The sequence below is a fragment of the Schistocerca cancellata genome, chromosome 12 (assembly GCF_023864275.1).
Source record: "Schistocerca cancellata isolate TAMUIC-IGC-003103 chromosome 12, iqSchCanc2.1, whole genome shotgun sequence".
Lineage (NCBI taxonomy): Eukaryota > Metazoa > Arthropoda > Insecta > Orthoptera > Acrididae > Schistocerca > Schistocerca cancellata.
Genome location: NC_064637.1, coordinates 166,404,282 through 166,422,565, shown reverse-complemented (window position 1 = coordinate 166,422,565; position 18,284 = coordinate 166,404,282). Strand labels below are relative to the sequence as shown.

The window sequence follows — 18,284 nt, the reverse complement described above, 5'->3', positions numbered from 1 at the left end:
AGATAGATCTTCGGCAAGTCTTTTAGTTTGATCTACTAAATACTTGTCAATCCCGTTACAAGCATCGGACTCAAACTCGACTATTTGTTTCGAAAGCTCTTCTATCTGTGCGCTAGCATTGAAACAGCTGCTTTCACACTTAACCATCCTATTGGACAGGCCATCATAACTCTTCGAAACTACCTCATATTTCTTTTCTACGTCATGAAGTTTTCCCATTAAATTATTATATTGCCTTTCTAAGGTGTTAGAAAACTCTACATCTAGTTCTCCAAATTTCGCATTTAATTGAGTCTCCCAGTCTGCCTTTAATTCTTTCTTAGTATTTTCCAGTTTATAATCAAAGGTGTTCAGTTTGCTTTCCAAAGAATCCATTTTAACTTCTAATGAACCAAATTTGGCCTCAAATTTTTCGTTTAACTTTTGATTGTCCTCTTTTAATTGCTTATTATCTTTTTCTAGTGAACCAAGTCTTCCATTCATTACACCCATTTGAGTATTTATTGATACCAGCATATCAAACATTTTTTGATTAATATTTCCATTTTGAGGATCAGCTTGCTGATCTACTTCCGAAACCTCAAGATCTTTATGTTCTCCCAAGCTGCTTACCTTACTTATCATTGTATTTGAATCTCCTAACGGCTCTAAATCAATAACTGTATTATTATCTGTACATGTCTCCTGTCCCAGATTGAGCTCATGGGATGCATCATCCATATCCTCTTCACTTTCCTCTCTCTCTCTACTCATTACTCTACTCAACTGCACATTATCATGTATTCTTTTCGTTCGTTTTGACATGATTATTCACTACCAAGACATACACTTATTTTCACTATGTATTTATATATATTTATCTACTGAAATCACAAGTCTCAACTTCTTATAATTATACAGTTATTTTAATCATACCTGGTAGTATCGCTCACTTTTAGCGATTATTGAAGAATACCTCTTTCATTGGACAGACTCACTGGCTGCTACAATATTTTCCAACTCTAGGGTTCGTGAATCCGGATGACACTCGACTCGATGCAGCAATCCTCCTCGATCGAGCCGCACGTTGTGGCGTGAGACACCATTATACCAAGAGGAAAGGCGCGTCGATCTTAGAGCATGAGATATGATGACCTTAAGCCATTGACAACACACAACGGTCACGGTAGCACCTGATTCCAGAATAGCTGCAGTAGCTAAGATCTACGAACTATCCCCTGTTGACCAGGTCCCCAAAATTTAACTCGTAACGAGATCCCTTCAAAGCAAATTGGCATAACGATCGTCTATAAAGGCTTCGTACAACGAGAAGAAATGTTACGGTTGATGGAATAATAACAGATACGACCAAACTGTCTCGTCTCTTCTGCTTTATTTAACATAACTTCGTTCACAGTTTCATTTCGCATTCACCACTCATTCACCGAAACCCTTTGATGAACACTTTTGGTTGCTTAACACCAACAGTCAATGATAATGTTACAGCTTTTCTCCTTTTTATAAATTGAAGCCCGCTCTCCGTGATATAATAAGAAAAAACCGGTCTCAATACCGCGTCCCTCGTGAGATGCGAATAGACTTATCCCGGAATTTACCGCCCTGTAGGTGTATTCAATTTAATGACCACACTTCGCTGTCCGCTATTTCGCGTAACTGAATGTCCATTTGTTAGTCTGATTATACGCTGTAGCTATTTTGCGTAACTGAATATCCATTTGTTAGTCTGATTATACGCTGTAGCTATTTAAAATTTGCCCCTATATTTTTCACAACGCACAATTAGCACTTCGTTACTTGTTTATTTCTAAGAGTAAACGGAAAAAAAAGACGCCGTATCATGGGGTAAGTCGACATAAAGCAAAACACCTTAATATGCCCAATTTCACCTCTTCTTATCGGATCGGCTACCTTACTCATTAATTTACTACATATTGTTTCCAATAACACTAAACAGGTATCGCCGTTATATTTTAATTGTATTCGAAAGCATGTTACTACTATTATGACCAAACAAATCGTCACAAATCGCGCAGCGTGCGTTTTTAATGATAACTTTACGCCATTCAATTAAATCGCGCGGCGTGCGTTTTTAATGATAACTTTCCGCTATTCAATTTCCGTTACAGCTATCTTGACTCGTAATGTTACAATATGTCTGTCGAAGGAATGCAATGCTATGTACACATGCAGTAACTGTAACTACAGGCGTAATTAGACTGTACACTGTATGCTTTTACACATTATAAATAACAAACATAGCAGCCTTACAAGGTAGACATAATATTTGATAATGCTTTTACACAGTAGTTATTATCACGAGTAGCAACAGAAATTACATTATTGTTATTTAAAATATCATGATAATGAGTGTGCACATCAATTGAGCCATACCAGAAAATACTCCACACATTTACTTATAAAGAAAGTGGTACGTAATTAATAGTATAACACATTAATTTAATGCATTGATTTTGTCAATGGTATTTGAATGAAAGTGTGATAACCACACATTCTTGTCTATGAAAAGCATAGATATGTGTTTAAAGGTATAGTAATTAGTATCAGTAGTCATAGTATCAAATAATGTTTCAAGTAAAAAATCTAAATTAATTGTAGAACTATTATTGTAGTAATGGGATCCAATTCCATTTACATATACGTCTACATTTACATGTTCAGCTTGTTTTCATTCCATTTCCTCTGCACACAATCTGCCAAAGTGTTGTACAATGTGTATTATCTGGTAGTGAGCTGCTCCCTTTATGCTTAAATATTTCTAGCTACAACTGAGATTTCCTTTGGAATTAATGCAACCCTCAATTTCCTCAAATTAGGACCTGTTCTCACCCCTTGCTCTAGGGACAGAACCATGATATTGACATCATAGACATTTGACGTACTTCTTTTCAACTTCACAATTTTTAAAAAAAATGTTCACCATACACTTCTCTTGCACTAACTTTTGTGTCCTTCTGTTAAGTGCTTTCACCACCTTAAACTATTTATTCTCCCACAATTTCAGTAACAGCAATTTTAAAATTTTCAAATATGATCTCCAATCATAAAACTGTATTCCATGTCCTCCTTTATGTACTACTCAGCATTAATTTTGTGATCTAGCTCAATAGTTTCCTCATAATTTCTTACTGTTCTCTTTGTCTGGCTTATAACTGTAATTGACTTTTTATCGTCATCTAAAATGATTGGCTCCCCATCCACTATAGAAATGAAAGCTTTGATTTTCTCTTGTGACGCATCTAATCCAGCAGTATCACAATGCTCACCCATTACTTTATTCTCTAAAATCTCCTCCTGACTTCCCTTTGACAATGAATGAATTACATCTGTCAACGTAAATCCAACCTTATCTACATCGGTCAATACAACATATGGACCACTATCACTTCCTTCTTGAACGTCCATCAATGAATCCATTGAGCTACAACCGACATTGCAGTGATTACTGCTGTTGGATTATATATCAACTGAGATGAGATTACGTCAATCTCTGCCAAGGTTGTGTCACCTTCTAGTGTCGAAACTGATACCAATATTGTTTTTCAATATTTTCTACCAATAGCCTCATCATACCCTGAATCAAATAAATCTTTTACTCTGATTTTCTTGTCATTTGATACATCTTTTCCATGTATTTCTCTTTCCTTGCTGTCACTCTGCACCTGATTTGTCCCTACCTTCTTGTCGTCCCATTTTCATTATTTCAACCTTGCTTTGTAACTCACTATCGTTTTTCGGATTTGCTACCCATCTTGTCCTTTACCATGCTGGTTTAGATTGACATCTCTGGACCTGAGATGCAGAGAAATCTAGTTTTCTGCTCTCCTGTTGTGGTTATGTTGTCCTTGCATTGCTGGTTGTTTAGACCTTTACTCTTTGTCCTGATGTCTAAAATTTCTTCCTCATTATTTCCCCTTTATTAATTATTTCCATAATTACTGATGCTCCTGTGAAATATATTGTATTGATTCCTTTTGTTCTAATGAAAATACACATTGTAGTTCCCATTCCCTTGCCTGCTGGTGAAACCCTGTGGTTTCCAGTTTCACTAAAAATTCCAAGAATTTAGCTACTGGGTTGGTTGGGCTGTGTATTAAGTCCCATTGCATCGATTCTGAAAATTGTCAGTTGAGCATTCTAATTTCAATTAGAACATCCAGCAGTCAAGCTTTGTGCATGGGTTTAGCTGCTTCGCATACATAAAACTTTCTCATTTATGTGTTGCTATGTCTGTAAATTGGTCCATTTAAGAACTTGTTCTGAAGTTTCGTCTGTTTTGCCTCACTCCAGGATTTATTCAAAAAACATTTTTCAAATTCCTCATATTAGCTAAACAAGTCATTGGACAGTTTTTCCCACTGTTGCACATTTCTTTCTAACTGCTTTTCCAATAGTTTTATTTTTCACACATCAGAAATTCCCAGTGTGCAGCTGTCTTCACATGCTACAAGAATATCTCTCAGATGACACTTTCCATTGTTAGGAAAGCGTATTTAAGATCCTGGTCCACCACATCGTGCCTTTATTATCGTGGCGACCTGATCTGTCACTAATACATCTACTTTCAAACTCGTCTCCTCCAAACCTCACTGAATTTTGTCCAGTGACCATTTTGCAATTTACAGTTCTTTCAGACACATTCTGAATCATGTCTTGTGTTTTCCCCAAAGTGCATTCTGCATTAGAAAACAGTAATTAACACCACCCCTCAATGGTCATGCATCTTTTCCACTTTTTGGTAAGTTGATCTTTTTAACATCATTTATTTTCTCATCCACGCAGCCTTCTTCATTGGGAATTTTGTCAATTTTGGTTCTGATTTTATTTAACTTCCTCTCAATCATAACATCTACATTAATTTTAATTTCTGCCGATTCTGGATCTGCTGCTGATGACGATGCTGAAGCTTTCATAGTTGTAGCTGATTTCTGCACTGTTGATTTCTGATGTTGAAACTGATGACATTTATTCAATGCACTTTCATTGTGCCATCATCTTCCCTCCTCCACTGCTTAATATCACTAGCAACTCTGTGTACTACTACTGCTGAATCTTTCTATGCTCGATGGCCCTATACAAAATTGTCTACACCTCTCAGGACACGTTCTTAATTGTAAATTCAGAACTAAATAAATTTAAGACCACATTCCAGACAAGAAGGACCCCATTCGTGACTTAACTGTATGGTCCAGTGCACGACTGTTAGTCAAAATCTTGGCTCGTAGGTTTTTCAGGGTTGTGGCATACACAGTGTTCTTAACACCCTAATGTGATAGAGGCCAACCAGTCCACTGCACTGGTAATCCTGCCATCAAATGATTGAGGGCAGACACACAATGTGAGTTAAACATTATTACATGCAACATATCAGAAGAACTGCAGTAATAACATATGCTATGCCCCGGAATTATGTTTAATGTAACTGGTTAATTCAGAAAGACATGGCTTCGTGCTGATTTATGGTCCTTTATGAAGCAAAACAGTGAGTCATATAGTAAGAATGTCCCATTTTCAACATAACTGGCAGCATGTGAGTGATGGTAGTCTTCACTTCATATGCTTAAACTGCTAAGTGTGTTTATACACCAGGTCTTCTAACCCCACTCTCAGCTGCATAAACTAAAGTCCATATAAAGTGCAATACATGCACATGCTCTGTTAGCCAGTCATAAACTCAAGTCTCTGTTTGTAATCTCTGAGTTGGACTCCCAGTCATAAAAAATACAGGTTTATGATGGTCATAATCAAATATTCAGTCTCATGTCAGAAAAACCAAACCAGCCCTCTCTGTCTGATGGCCATGACATAACTTGTGCTTGCATTTTCCAGCAACTCCTAACACACTTCTCCCACCACCATGTCCGCCAAATTCACCAAAGATAACTAATGGGGGCTCTGTTAGATCCCAATCACATAATGCACTTTTTGCACACTTTGATAGATTTCATGCAGTTGAAATGGAGTGAAAACAACCTGTAAATGTAAATGTAAATGGAATTGGACCCCATTGCTGCACTAATAATTCTACAACTAATTTATATACGTTACATGAAACCGTATTTGATACCATGTCTAATCATAATAATTACTATTCCTTTAAGAACAGATGTATGCGTTTCATAGGCTACAATGTGTAAATTTCACACATTCAATCAAATACTGTCGACAACATCGATATGTCAAATTAATTTGGCATATAATTATCTACGTACCAATTCCTGTATAAGTGTGGTGTCTGTAGTATTTTTCTTGTATGAGACAATTAATATACACACTTATCTTCGTAGCATATTAAATAATAATAATGAAATTTCTGTTGCTACTCATGATGATGACTGCTGTGCGATGCCATTATCTGATATTATTTCTATCTTGTATATCTGCCTTATTTGTTATGTATAATGTGTAACTTCCTACAGTATAGAGTCTAGTTATGCTTGTAGTTGCAGTTGGTGCTTGTGTACATAGGATTGCATTTGTTGGCTGACATATAACCGTTATGCTTACTGTATGAATATTTCTAGTCTCATTCTAAGTTATTCGAGTATTTGTTCTGTTCAGAGCCTTGGTGTTCCCAAACAACAGCTTTGGACATTTGTAACTGTAAGCCAGGCTGTTGGCTTTTACATGTAAATGCCTACCACTTAAGGCCAGATTTTCACTCCTCCTAATCCACCCTTAGTCAATAGGTCCTTGTCTTATTGAGCTTGGTTGAACCCATTACCGTTTGCCTGCCCTTTGTCGAAATACATAGCACAGTCAACAGTTTCCTATACTAAATCAATGTTGAACACATTTCCAGAAAGGGAAGGATCCCTGGCATCCTTCTGCAGTTCAAAGTAATGGTTATGCTCCTTTGCTGCTCTTGTTATCCATACAAAACTCGTTAAGGTGTGTATTTTATTGTTTACATTTCTGTGCCTTACTGTAGTAGTGAAATATTTCCCACTTTTCCCCAGATAAATTTTGATGACTGCATAATGTTTTCTCTCCAGCCCCACCATGTTACAAAATTTTCACTTAATGCTACATTTGATTTGTTAGAGGACACATTCACTACCACCTAGCGCACCAGTGATGTTAGCATTATTTGTGTCTGTGTCTGTCCAGTAGTGCAAATAGACTGAAGTGGTGCCAAGCATTTGTACTAACTACAGAATGATCCATAAATACATTATCTTACAGAATTAAACTTACATACTTTTACACAAAGACATAACAATTTTAATATTAAGATGAAATGTTTTTTATGCAATGTTGTTCCTTTGTGCAAATGACTGTTGACTCTCAGCTTTCACTTACTTGCATAATCTATACCAGTCCATGGTGTTTCGTCACATCACATATTTCATTGTAGCACTTGGTGTTGCTCTACCTACTCTTTCCAGTTGCACATCTCATGGTGATGAGTGTGGTACCCAATGCTAGGTACTGCAACCATGTGTGTGTCACTCTGCACCCACCATCAGAAAAGATGATGTAGAATGTGTCAAAATTGGATCACAAAGCAGCCTCCAGAATACTAAGGCTGTAGGAATCCTCAAAATTCGTGTTTTACACACCATCTGCAGTGGAATTGACACACATAAAAGAGGCAATGCAACTAATGCATTGACAGAATTGGATTTTCGTTTATTTTAAGTAACCATTTATATCTGTTGAAAAATTTTAAAACTAAAAAAATGACAATTACTATTATACACACACAAAAACAAGTGAATTACATTAGCTCCTCATTATCCCTACTTGTACTGATTAACCTCTTGCTGTTCGCCAAACTACACACCCCTCAAATTATGCCGAATATTTGTAATACCTTCTGGTGTGAATTTATAAGTGCCTCCTTATTCTTTACAGTCCTGTTAGCACTATCAGATCACCATAAGACAAAACGTAATTATCCCATGAATGTTTCTATATTAAGCATGTAATATTTAATAACTTCATGTATAATTGTATAAACGGGGTGATCAAAAAGTCAGTATAAATTTGAAAACTTAATAAACCATGGAATAATGTAGATAGAGAGGTAAAAATTGACACACATGCTTGGAATGACATGGGGTCTTATTAGAACGAAAAAAAAAAAAAAAAAAACACCCCATATTGCTAGACGTGTGAAAGATCTCTTGTGCGTGTCGTTTGGTGATGATCATGTGCTCAGCCGCCACTTTCGTCATACTTGGCCTCCCAGGTCCCCAGACCTCAGTCTGTGCGATTATTGGCTTTGGGATTACCTGAAGTCGCACGTGTATCTTGATCGACCGACATCTCTAGGGATGCTGAAAGACAACATCCGACGCCAATGCCTCACCATAACTACGGACATGCTTTACAGTGCTGTTCACAACATTATTCCTCGACTACAGCTATTGTTGAGGAATGATGGTGGCCATATTGAGCATTTCCTGTAAAGAATAGCATCTTTGCTTTGTCTTACTTTGTTATGCTAATTATTGCTATTCTTATCAGATGAAGCGCCATCTGTCGGACATTTTTTTGAACATTTGTATTTTTTTTGTTCTAATAAAATCCCATGTCATTCCAAGCATGTGTGTCAATTTGTACCTCTCTATCTACATTATTCCGTGATTTACTCAGTTTTCATATTTGTACTGACTTTTTGATCACCAGATACATTATGCACTGTTAAATGAGTGAAACAGCCCACCTCTAATTGACTCTGGGACAGTTATAACATGCAAATGTGTTGTTTTCTGTTTGCCGCCAAGCTTCCTGTTGAATTTTATTCTTCATTTCTGCCTTCTTGTTCGAATTTTTACCATTTTTTCTTATAACTTAGTACCATCCTATACTTCATCATAAAATCAGTGCTCAACACATCATCTTGTATTAATATTTTCACAATAAAGCAAATCATTGTAAACTGAAATAAATGACTTCGCAATTCTTCTAACATTTCTTTTGCTACGGGTTTGCCCAACCCAACAGTTGCAGTTCTAGTTTTTACACCAGTGACATAAAAAATTACCAATATCTTGGTCTTTAGCTTATGTAACAAATTTTCGAACATTGACAATACCTTGCTCTCAGAACCTATAAGTGTACGTATTTTCTTGTCACAAACATCGATTTCTAAGACTGGCTGAATATTTTCCGTTTCTTCATCCTCCAAACATTTTTCTCTTCATGGGTTCTTTTCTACTTTTGTGCACCTGCACTATATTCATCTCCTCTGTCAAAGAGTCTTGAGCCTTGTCATCTCCTTTCACTAATTCATGAAGTAATTCCTCCACACCTGGTTCTGTTATCAATTTCATTCCTTATCTTAGCCTTTTCAAACTCTGAAATACCTTTCTGATGTCTGTAATTCTGACTACATAAACACCATTCATCTTTAGTATACCTGTCTAGATCTTTTGTACTACAATCTATTTTGACTTTGTCATTCAAAGTCTGATTCGATGAGATGAGATTACGGTCAATCTCTGCCAAGGTCGTATCTGCCTCTGGTCTCGAAACTGATACCGATATTGTTTTTCAAAAGTTTTCCACCATTAGCCTCATCATCCCCTGAATCAGATACATCTTTTACTCTGATTTTCTTTTCATTTGATACATCTTTCCCATGTATTTCTGTCCTTGCTGTTACTCTGCATCTGATTTGTCCCTGCTTTATTGCCCTCCTTTACAATCTCCATTTTCATACTTTCAACCTTCCTTTCTAACTGACTATATTTTTTCAGATTTGCTACTCATCTTGTCCTTTTCCATACTGGTTTAGATCGACATATCTGGACCTGAGATGCAGAGAAATGTAGTTTTCTGCTCTCCTGTTGTGGTTATGTTGTCATTGCATTGCTGGTTGTTCAAACCTTTACTCCCTGTCATGATGTCTAAAATTTTCTGCCTCATTATTCCCCCTTTAATTTTTTTTCATTATTACTGCTGTGCTTGTGAAATAGTTTGGATTGATTCCTTTTGTTTTAATTAATATTTACATTGTAGTTCCCATTCCCTTGCCTGCTGGTGAAACCTTGTTTGCAGTTCCACTACAAATATCCAAGAATTTGGCTACTGGGTTGGTTTGGCTGTGTATTAAGTCGAATTGCATCAGTTCTGGAAATCGTCACTTGACTACTGTAATTTCAGTTAGAACATCCATCGGTCAAGTTTTGTGCATCAGTTTAGTCACTTCACATAAACTAAACTTCTCATTATTTTATTGCTGTGTCTATAAATTGGCTCATTTAAGAACTTGTTTGAAGTTTTGTCTGTTCTGATTAGCTCCAGAAGCTATTTACAAAACATTTTTCAACTGCCTCATAACTGGTAAACAAGTCATTTAACAATTTTGCCTACTGTTGCATATTTTCTTTTTAATTGTCTTTCTACTAGTTTTATTTTTCACTCATGAGACATCCTGGTGTGCAGCTGTCTTTACCTGAGGCAAGAAAATCTGTCAGATGGTTCTTTCCTTTGTTAGGAAAGCAGCTTGAAGATCCTGGTCCACCACATGGTACATTTATTATAAAGAAGACCCCATCCATCGCTAACACATCTAGTTTCAAGCTCATCTCCTCCAAACCAAACTGAGTTTTTCCAAACTCCAATTTGCAGTTTACAGTTCTCTTAGGCATATTATGAAGTACATCTCGTGTTTCCCCCTAAAGTGCATTCTGCTTCAGCAAACAGTTACTAACACCACCCCTGAATTAGTAATGCATCCTTTTTCACGTTTAGCTTCATTGACTTTTTAACATCACATGTTTTCTCATCCATGAAGCATACTTCGTCTCTAATTTTGTACATTATGGTTCTGATTTGAGCTAACTTCCTATCAATTATACCACCTATATCCATTTTAATGTCCTTCATCTGTCTTTGATTGTAGTTTGTTTTTACAATTGAAATTTCATTTGATAGATCAGCCTGCATTTTCCCCATACTGAACTGTAGAGCCCCATTGTTCGTAATTGGAACTTACAAATATAAACTTCCCAATCTAACTTCAAGCTATGCAGCAGACTATTGTCCTCCAAATCACAAGTGTTCAGTGTTAGTTTGAATGTGACATCTTCAGTTTCTGATGGTAGGCCAGCAAAGATACATACATTGACAGCTTTGTCACCCGTATTTACCTATTCTCCTGTGGTGACTGTCTTAGCTCTAATGATGCCACCAAAAAGTGAATATTCTTCCGACACTGAATGTGCTGATGACGACTCTGAAGCTCCCATGGTTGTAGTCCAAGTCTACACTGTTGGTCTCCTCTGCTGAAGCTGATGACACTTAGTGCACTTTCATTATGCCATCATCTTCCCTCTTGCACTCCTTAGTATCACTAACAATTCTGTGTACTACTGCTTCTGAATGTTTGTAAGCTCGAAGCCCCTATACAAAACTGGCTACACCTCTCAGGACCTGGACAATTGATTCTTGCTTGTAAATTCAGAACTAAAAGAATTGAGGTCCATATTCGAGGTGAGAAAGACCCCATTTGTGAATTAACGTTCTTGGGCTAACGCTCTGTTAGTTAAAAACTTGGCTTGTAGGTTTTTCAGGATAGTAGCATAGAAAGTCTTCTTTACACCCTAATATGGTTGAGGACAGACACATCATGCAAGTTAAAGATTATTAAACATAACATATTAGGAAAATTGCAGTAATAACATACGCTTTATTCGAGATTCATATTTTATGAAACTAGTTTTAGTTAGATATAGCTTGCTACTGAATTGTTGTCATTAATTAAAACAAAGCTGTGAGTCCATTTACTAAGAATGTCCCATTTTCAACATAACTAACAGCACACGAGTAATGGTAGTCTTCACTTAATGTGCTTAAATTGCTAAGTGAGTTTATACACCAGGTCTTCTAACCCCACATCAGATGCATAAACTGAAGTTCATACAATGTGCAATACAGACCCATGCTCTGTCAGCCAGCGTCACAATCGTAAGTCTCTGTTCGTAATCTATAACTTGGCTAGACTCCCCATCATGCAAAATAAAATTTTATGATGGTCATAATCAAATATGCAGTCGCGCATCAGAAAAACTAAACCAGCTCTCTGTCTGATGGCCATAACATAACTATTCCTTGCATATTCCAGCAGCTCCCAAGACCACATCTCCTACCGCCATGTCCACGGATGTCACCAAAGATAACTAATTGGATCTCTATTAGTTTCCTACCACATATGGCACTTTTTGCAACACTTTGATAAATTGCATGCCGTTGAAATTTAGTGAAAATGGCGTGGAAATGTAGATGTAATGGTAAATGGATTTGGACCCCTTTCCTGCACTAATAATTACATATGTTACGTGAAACATAGAAGATTAGAAGATTAGATGGGTAGATCACATAACTAATGAGGAGGTATTGAATCGAATTGGGGAGAAGATGAGTTTGTGGTACAACTTGACTAGAAGAAGGGATCGGTTGGTAGGACATGTTCTGAGTCATCAAGGGACCACCAATTTGGTACTGGAGGGCAGCATGGAGGGTAAAAATCATAGTGGGAGACCAAGAGATGAATACACTAAGCAGATTCTGAAGGATGTAGGCTGCAGTAGGTACTGGGAGATGAAGAGGCTTGCACAGGATAGAGTAGCATGGAGAGCTGCATAAAACCAGTCTCAGGACTGAAGACCACAACAACAACAACAACAACAACAACAACAACAATCTTGTGTGATTCCTTTATTAAGAGTCGAGGTCGATATGCCATCCCCCAGCCCACACACACGCACATTAGCTTGCATTACGTGTTATGAGAACGTAATAAAGGAAATAAATCGATGTTGCTATGTAATTGCCGTCCCAACGTAGATTTTGAGCATTGATGTTTGTCTGTTTAAGAAGCGTGATGGACATCAGTCACTCCGGTGCAGAGTGAAAATGTCATTCTGGAAACATCCCCCAGGCTGTGGCTAAGCCATGTCTCCGCAATATCCTTTCTTTCAGGAGTGCTAGTTCTGCAAGGTTCGCATGAGAGCTTCTGTAAAGTTTGGAAAGTAGGAGACGAGGTACTAGCAGAAGTAAAGCTGTGAGTACCGGGCATGAGTCGTGCTTCAGTAGCTCAGATGGTAGAGCACTTGCCCGCGAAAGGCAAAGGTCCCGAGTTCGAGTCTCGGTCGGGCACACAGTTTTAATCTGCCAGGAAGTTTCATATCAAGGTATGGTTTTCACTAAGTTATAGCAAATGATGTGGTGAATTTTCTGACATACAAAAGAAATTTTTAATGTTTATTACTGCCAAATTATGACACTAACTTAGTTATATTTAAATGGATTTATTTACCTTTTTCTGTGGCTTCAAAGGGTATTTCAAACCCATAATGTGTGGAACTTAGTAGCAAGATACAGCATCTGCTGTACTGTTCCAAATGTAAGTAATCTCTTAAGTTGGGTTTGGTTCGAGTGTATATCATTATGAAATTTATATCAGGTGCTCAAAATGTTGCTTAATTTCTTCTGGATCTGTTAAGAGCTGTAGTTATCTGGATGAAACAAGAAGTAATGTTGGTACCACACATGGATTGCCTTATCTCAGTTGTGATGTTTCCTAGTAACTTCTGTTGGGGACTACATAGCCAGATACATTTAAAATTCCTATCAGTAAAACAGGGACCACTGATATGATTCCTATAAAGTTTGCACAGTAAACTGGGTGACCAAGGTAAGTGCTTATCCATTTCTTTCGATCAGTGCGGATTTTCAAGTGGACAGATAGTGCAAATTGCGAAAATCTATTTGCTCATGATTTGTAAATGATGCTTCATCCATAAACAAATTCTTAAACAGAAACACTGCATTCATAGACTCCAGAACAGTCACATAAACTGTTGATGGAGTGAAATGTGGAAATGGTAAAATGGGACGGGATGAGCTATTCGTAGAACACTCCTTTTGACTAATCCCTCTCATCTGCTAGAGCTTCCAAATGGTGACGTGTTGCTTTTGTGTTACTACAATTACAATGTAAGTTCCTTTTCTCTCACGTATTAACATTCTTTCTTCAAGGATGGAAATACGAAGAGTAAAATGCAATTCTTGAATTTATCATTATGTTTGCAAATGAAGATCGTGTGGGATTGGCACAATCAGGACACGTTTCAGTACAGGATAGCACCACTGCTCCAACAGTTTGACGACACTGATCATAAACAAAAACTGTATCCACATTTTTAACTGTTGTTTATATTGTGAAAATCCGAATATCTCCCCAAACAAGCTGTCCTGTTGTTATAACTGTTCAACAAAGGCTAATGGGCTTCACGCATACTAGTGAACACAAAAACTGTAGTCGGTTTATGTGTTGAAAGAATGGGCAGTCTCACACTACACGAAGTTCGAGCTGTGAATAGTGTGTGGTTGACGGCTCTAGAGACAATGCCATTTACAATGTGGAAGAAGTTGAGCAGTCTGCCACTTTCTCCTCATAGCTCATGCCGCACACAAGAACCTCTAAAAGTTCCCTTCAGATTACCCAAGAAATAGCTGTAATAACATAAATTGCTTAAAGACCAGTCTAACTCGGAATATGTTTTGTTCTTAAAATATTTGACAAAGAGAAAAAATTTTTTTTTTTAAATTATAGCTCTTCCTACCTCACCATAAAGTGTATCAAACTGCAAGCATTGATCATTGATAACTCACGCAAGGCCGGTCTGCATATCTTCTTCAGCTTATTTAAGGTATGTGTGGGTACGCTTGCCATTCTTCTTAAATGGGCTATTCATGGATGTATTTCTTAGTGAGGAGAAGTAACAGCTAAAATATTTCAAGAACAGTATATTCTTACATCTACTTGAAGTGGTCTTTAAGAAATTTATGTTGTTACAGCTATCATTTTAAAATGGCATTATAAGCCATAATCGCAATTGTGGTGCATAAATAATTTAATAATATTCTTCCTTTTATTATTCCTAAACTTGGGAGCAGCCAAATATGGTGACTGGAAGTGGCAAGATACACAGGTATCCTACATGAAGTTTATTGCTGTTAACTTAAAAATGCTACAGTATACCTGTGAACTACTTTTCTGCAGATTTTTAATTAGTTCTGACATTCAGACAGGGAGGAAATAACTTGGCTGGAAACTTTTTTTTTAGATGTCCATATTGGTGAGAATTTAAACTGGAAAAAACCATTTTGGAACTTAGTTCTGCCATATTTCCACTTCAAATCTTTGCAAATCTTGGGGAGAGAGAAATCAGTAAGTCATTTAATGTCATCATTTATAATAATGTTCTGGGATAACTCATCTTTGAGAAAGAAAGTGTTCATTGCATTGCTCAAAAAAGTCCTGTGAGAATAATATATAATGTTCATCCACAGTCATGTCCTAGACATCTGTTTGAGGAGTTATCCATTTTTACTACTGGCTCCTAGTATATCCATTCCCTCATTAAATTTAATGTAACTAATCCACTGCAGTAAAACAGGTGCAATGATACACTTAATTACAAGACCAGTCAGAAAAATGAAATCGATTACTCCACATTACGGTTGTCCTTAGTACAAGAAGTGCATAATTGTGCCTCCAAAATTGTTAGTCACTTACCCTATGACATGAAATGTCACATAGGCAGAAAACTTAAATTTGAAATCAAACTGAAAAAGTTTCTTCACATAATATGAATGTGTAACGACAATGCAAAAGGGATTGTTCCACAACATAACAATTAATTTTTCAAATGATCCATGGAACATGAAACTGAGTAACTCAGTCTCCAAAGAACTGAAGTCATTGGAGACAGCTAGACTGAAGCTAACAGATTTGCAGTATCACTTACATCTTTGCACCGATTTAGAAGGCTTGATGTTAATCCAGTTACCTGGAACAGGCCTAATATTACTACAGCTGACTGCAGCTCCCAAAACTGACAATTCTTCCTGCACTGCTGCCAAATCAGCATCTAGTTCCAAGATAAGCTGCTGTTTATCAATTACTGTGTAGAAAAAGTGACAATCACTGCATTTCCAGAAGTGACACTCTTAGAATCAATACTGAACATAATATGCCATTGCAATTTAAGAAAAACAAAAACAAAGAAATATACGTACACAGATATTTGCATACTTACGGGTATAGTATGACAAGGATGGAAAAGGTAGTTGGCTGTGGCCATATAGTAGGAACAATCCGAAATTTCCTGAATTATTTTTGAGAAACCATGGAAAACTCAAATCAGGACAGTTGTATGAAGACTGGAGCCTCCATCCTCCTGCAAAAGTTTGTACATTTGTTCAAAATAACACTTATGGTATTTGGTTGGTATGCTATGATCACGAAAGATAACACGTACGGGATTTTTGTGCAAAACTGTTTCAAATAGATGTAAAGACATATATGTATGCAGATGACACAACTTTTCTATATGTAAACCATGTACATGATAACCTTGTAAGTGATATGAAATTGGCAAAAGAAAATGCAACATCATGGTTTAATGCCAATGGTCTGCTATTAAATGAGGAAAAGACCCAGAATATTGGTTCAGTCTATCAAAGACTACAAAAATAGAAAAACAAAAGGCAAAGGTTTTAGGTATTGTACTTGACAACAGTCTAACATGGAACTCTCATGTTGATCACATAGCGGTTAGGTTGTCAAGAGTTAGGCCTATATATTCGTTGAAGCGACTGATGTGTTGTGTAACATTTGAGTACATAAGGACAGCGTACTTTGCCTTTTTTCAATCTGTTTTAAGGTATGGGTTAATACTCTGGGGAAACAGCAGAAAAATAAATGAAATTATGGTGATCCAGAAAAAAGCAATCAGAGTAATGGCTAAGGTAGATAATAGAACACATTGTAAACCATTGTTCATTAAATATAGAATTTTAACAGTTATTAATTTATATATTCTTGACAGTGTTAACTACATACTTGCTGAACTACCTAATTTAAGTGTAACAAATGAAAGGCATGACTACTATACAAGAACGTGTACTTCTCCGCTGTTGCCACAAAATAGATTAGCTAAAACTAACAATAGTCATAAGTATATGACAATTAAAATATATAACAAATTGTCTAAAAATGGGTCAATCAAGCCTGACAAATTATTTAAAGACAATGTTCATAACTTCTTGTTAACTAATCCATTATACTCATTAGAAGAATTTTTAGAAATGCCCAATATCAACTTAAATATGTAAAAATTTATTTTGTAAAATTAATAGGTTAAGTGAACTGACGAAGTCTATTGCATGTAATAATGCTGAATGACCAATAAAGAATCTGAATCTGAACCAAATTAAGAATTATTTTGGGGCAAATCATTTACATAATTTGGGAGTAGTTTTTAAGCTTAAATATTATGCACACCACAATGAAACTTATTTTACGAGAGAATATGAAAATTGTTAATTTAGATTTTAAGCTCGTTTAATGTCACATAAACAGTGGTTAAGTTTGTTCACAGCTACTGCACAATCGAGATAAAACAAAGTAATTTGATGATATTCAACTATTAGTTTTGTGAATACTGGCGTTATACGAAACTAGTAGTTGCAATTACACAAAATTATTGGCTTTTCGTAAAACTAAACGCTAAAACTTATCTGTAACTCTGGGATCCAACGTCGATGCGGCGTATTTTCTCACTAACAAATACCCTCTACTAAGTACAAATAAACTTAATATACTACAACAGCTGTGAACGCATTGAACTTCTGTAACTACGAAACTTCAAGCAGTTGCGTCTGAGCTACAATTATATCCAACCAGGAAAGCAATTCAATAATTAGAATCTTGGGCTACATTACAAACCTATATTAAGCTGCAACCTCCATCCAAAATCAATCATTAAAAATAATGTCGAACACATTGAGCTGAAAATTCACGGAAACTACGGATAACCTCTGTAGAACATCGAACAATTTCAATTCCAGCGCTCCGAATAGTTCCTTCGTTCCTCGTCTCTCATTGGCTACCCAAAACTGTCTTCCCATTGGCTAAGGGAACTGACGCATTGCCAACATATATGCTTCGAAAAAAGGAGTGGTTGACACGTACCTGATATGAACTGAAAAACTGGCATGTTGGATTTTATTTCTGCCTATCAACTTTTGTGCTGTTAAAGGACCTATACATGCACGAGTTTGTCTACCGACCTATCACATACACTGTTTTGCCCAACAAATTATGTCGTATGTTGCACTGTCGTGGCAACCGTCCCACAAAAGTTCATCTGCTGTCACTGCGAGCGGAATAAACGTGTTAAATGCGGCTTAAGGCAGCTAACTGCCCCAGGTTCTGCGGAACCGTCCATCAATGGAACCTCTAA

General features: G+C 36.7%; 1 protein-coding gene across 2 annotated transcripts in view; it reads right to left on the bottom strand.

Moving 5' to 3' along the window:
* The window catches only part of LOC126109877 (uncharacterized), a 72,104-nt gene extending 54,229 nt beyond the window's left edge, over window positions 1–17,875 (bottom strand). The window contains exons 1-3 of one of the 2 annotated variants that reach the window (XM_049914949.1): window positions 17,768–17,875; window positions 16,077–16,217; window positions 15,786–15,941 (exon numbers count right to left, since the gene is read on the bottom strand). In XM_049914949.1, coding sequence (XP_049770906.1) covers window positions 15,786–15,941; window positions 16,077–16,217; window positions 17,768–17,825 — 355 coding nt within the window. In that variant the 5' untranslated portion in view covers window positions 17,826–17,875. Of the gene's footprint in view, window positions 1–15,785; window positions 15,942–16,076; window positions 17,035–17,767 lie in introns of those variants that run through there. The other variant, XR_007523739.1, reaches the window with a different exon arrangement.
* Between the last annotated feature and the right edge of the window lie 409 nt (window positions 17,876–18,284).